The 3,359-nt window shown below is 41.1% G+C and overlaps 1 protein-coding gene across 2 annotated transcripts in view; it reads left to right on the top strand.

Annotated features, from left to right (window-relative positions):
- Positions 1-2,154, top strand: part of RAB11B (RAB11B, member RAS oncogene family) — a 10,640-nt gene extending 8,486 nt beyond the window's left edge. The window contains exon 4 of one of the 2 annotated variants that reach the window (XM_010288787.1): positions 335-2,154. In XM_010288787.1, the coding sequence (XP_010287089.1) occupies positions 335-480 (146 nt within the window). In that variant the 3' untranslated portion in view covers positions 481-2,154. The remainder of the gene's footprint in view (positions 1-334) is intronic. The other variant, XM_010288789.1, reaches the window with a different exon arrangement.
- Positions 2,155-3,359: the final 1,205 nt, after the last annotated feature.

Below are 3,359 nucleotides of genomic sequence, written 5' to 3'. Positions count from 1 at the left end.
TTCCTGCTCTTTCCTAGTTTAAAAAACCTTTTAATAATACCCATGTTCATGGAGTCATTGAAAAAGAACATGGTAGGAAGTGCTGTTGTGGAAGACAGTAAGGAATCTTGTCTTAACTTTTTCCAGACGGGGCTGGTGTATCCATTACAGAGCTGGAAAGCCAGCCAGATGCTACATGCCACAGCTGGTCAGACTAGATTCCCTTTCACAGCTCTGAAGTTAAAATCTCATTCTTGGGTTCTAGCGTCTTCTTTGACAGCTTGCTCTGACATGTGCATGTGCTCCGTTGCAGGCAGTGTCTTTCTGGGCACTAACAAGTCTCTTGTCATTTCAGAAATCTACCGCATTGTTTCACAGAAGCAGATTGCAGATCGATCTGCACATGATGAATCTCCTGGCAACAATGTCGTTGACATCAGTGTCCCACCAACCACCGATGGACAGAAATCCAACAAACTCCAGTGCTGTCAGAACCTGTGACCTCCTGTAGATGACTCTTGTGCCCTTCACTTTGTCTGTGCTTCATTTAGAAACTTGTGTGCACTTATCTCCTGTGATTCAGTGACTCCCTCTTCCCTCCTTTACCCCTTTCCCAAGTCCCTTCCTTTCATCTTAGAGCTTTAATTGTAGGGCTACCACTCCCCTGCCTCTGAAATCCCCTTCAATGTGGTGACTTTTGGGCTTGAAATGATAGGCACTGATCTGATAGACATGTTTGTGTTGGAACGTCTGCTGCTGGATATAATCCCATGAAACACTCTTGTCAAATGGTTTTGATTTGTTTGTTGCTTTTTTTTTTTCCTGGGAGAGGAACCATGGGGACTTGACTATAACAGTTGAAGAAATAACTGCATTTAGGTGACAAGGTTTTTTCCTCCTATAGATTCCCCCCACCTTGTGTTTCTGTAAACATGGAGGGGAAATTAAAAGAAAATAGCTGTCCTACCCAATGCTCTGTTTTCTGTCCTGATAGTCTCACAGTGAGGTTTTTAGTGGCTGCACACACATAAGAAAGCTGTTGAAAGTAACATTACTTATTATGTACTTACCCCTAATACAGTTAGTCTGGCTGTGTAGTTTACCATTTCCTGCTTGGGAAATCTTTTTCTAGTCTTGTTTTATTTGGGAACAATGAAGTATGTCTGCATTGCTTTCTCTGCCACCATGAATGCCTGTGCTGCTTGTGCAGGCTTTATGAAGTGGCTAAATATTTATTCATGGCTTATGTTAATCAGTTAACATTATTGTACAGTAAGTGCCAGCATATTGATTTCATAAACTTTTTGCAACCTGTACAAGTAGGCTTATTTTGTACTGTAGATCAGTGTCTGAAAGCAGGATCTTCTATAGTTCCAGGACTTTTTTTGCATGCTGCTTTTTCTCTAGATCTCTCCTCTCCCTGTTTGAGTGAGTAAAGCAATATTTTCATGTCATGTATATATCTGCACTTGTAAGGTTTTTGGTTGTTGTAGAGAAACACAATACTTTATACATTTTGTAAAACCTGTGCAGAACCATAGCATCTTGAACTTTCTCTTCATGATCTTTGACTACTGACCTTGTGCATAATCTTCTTGACCTCTACTAAAATGCATAATATTAAGATTTCACATAATAACTACTAACCTGTTGTTTTCCTCTTTTTCTGTTTTACTGAATTGCAGACTGTAATTCTCAAATGATTGTAGTTCACCTGATGTAACAGATTTGTCATCAGCAGGGCTAAATACTATAATACTTTTGTTTTGCTGAATGGGAAGAATGTTATCACAACTTCGTGTAATCGGTCTCTTGCTAGTTTGTGAAAATCTTCTGTGATGGCTTTTCGTCATTCACCAGCTCTTATGCACTTGCATCTCCTCTGGTTATACGCTGAATGTTATTATGAGGCAAATAATGGGTGAAATGATCTAAAGGAAGAGTTGGAGACTATCTGCTGCTCTCTGAAGGCTAGTGAAACAATTTGCAGTGAATTTTTGCTCTGTATTCTGAGACTGTACCTCACTTGATGAATCCTACCTGCATATTAGTGAGCTGATTTTTCTTTTCTGATACAAAGCAAATACGAACCTGTGAATTGTGCTTGAAGGGGAAATCTGACATTCCAGTCTCAACTGTTTTGTCTGGTTATTTAATAAAATTAAGGGCAGTTAACTGTGATGGCTTTTCTTTTATAAGATCTACAGACCAATGCCTTTAATTTTGTACTGCATGCACCTAGAGGGCTATAGTTCACAGCAAAGGGTGCATGTGGTGCCTAGCACTTCCACTTTTCAACTTTGTTTAGAGGATACATTAAAGGTGAAGGGGTGCAGCCTAATCCCATTGAATGGGGATGCAAATTCCTCTTTAAGCATCACAGTGCTCTGTCCTAAGAGTGTCCCCAGTTCGGGAAGCACTTTCAACACTTGGTATTTACTTTAATAATAGCATCCTTTTGAGGGAAGGTGTAGTCAGTGAGAACTGGAGACTTCTCCTTTTTGGTGGTCCTAGACCAGAATGTGATGTGCGGTCAGTATTTAGAAGGCTGGCAGATGAGCACACCATCAGAGAGAATGGAAAATTCAGAGATACTGAAAATATTTCATTCAAGAACAGGTGGACACTAGTGGAGCTGGGCTCCTTTTATTTTTGAACAAAACTTTTTATAAAGAAATTAGTTGAATAGCATGAGGAAGAATCATGCTGTTAAGAAGACTTAGTTTCTGGGTGATGTATTAATGTGTTCAGTCTGCAAATCCTGTTCTAAACACGAAGTTTCTAGAATCAATCTGGCCTGGTACAAGAAGCTGAGAAGCAGTTTAGTCACTTCCTTGTCTCCTAAGAGATTTTTCTTTAGTCTTTGACTTTGTGGAAGGCTCTAAACTTTGCCTCGGAGTCCCAACAAAAGGTTCATGTCCAGGGCTGTTAAATTGAAGTTGAAGAGACCTTGTACAACTTCATTGTGCATTGACCAAAGCCCCTCAGAGCAGGTGGAGCTTGAACCCATACTGTTCATGCCAGGGGGCTTGGGTTGTTTTTGAGATCTGTTGTGTGATGTGGAAAGGCCTGCTGTCTTTTGCTGCAGGACTGTTCGGTATGCCGGAGATGTGGGAAGCATGTGTGTGCATGCACATATGCGAGCAGCGTAAACTAAGCAGTGGTTTTATCTGCTGTGGTCACTCAAGTTGTTAGACCAGGTATTGACTGCTTCCCAGCTTGCTGTGCTGCTCTCCAGGCAGTTAGAGATGCACCCATTCTGTGGGTTTGAAAAGCTCTTGCCTAGACTAAGCCAGGGCTGTTAGTGCTGGTAGAAAAAGGACAGCAGACCAGTTATGCTTGGTAAAACCATCTTCCAGTGCATAGACAGGGGAAGATGC

This window comes from Phaethon lepturus, unplaced genomic scaffold, assembly GCF_000687285.1.
Source record: "Phaethon lepturus isolate BGI_N335 unplaced genomic scaffold, ASM68728v1 scaffold31926, whole genome shotgun sequence".
Classification (NCBI taxonomy): Eukaryota; Metazoa; Chordata; class Aves; order Phaethontiformes; family Phaethontidae; genus Phaethon; species Phaethon lepturus.
Note: the sequence above shows the minus strand (reverse complement) of the source record. Positions and strands in the feature narration are given on the sequence as shown.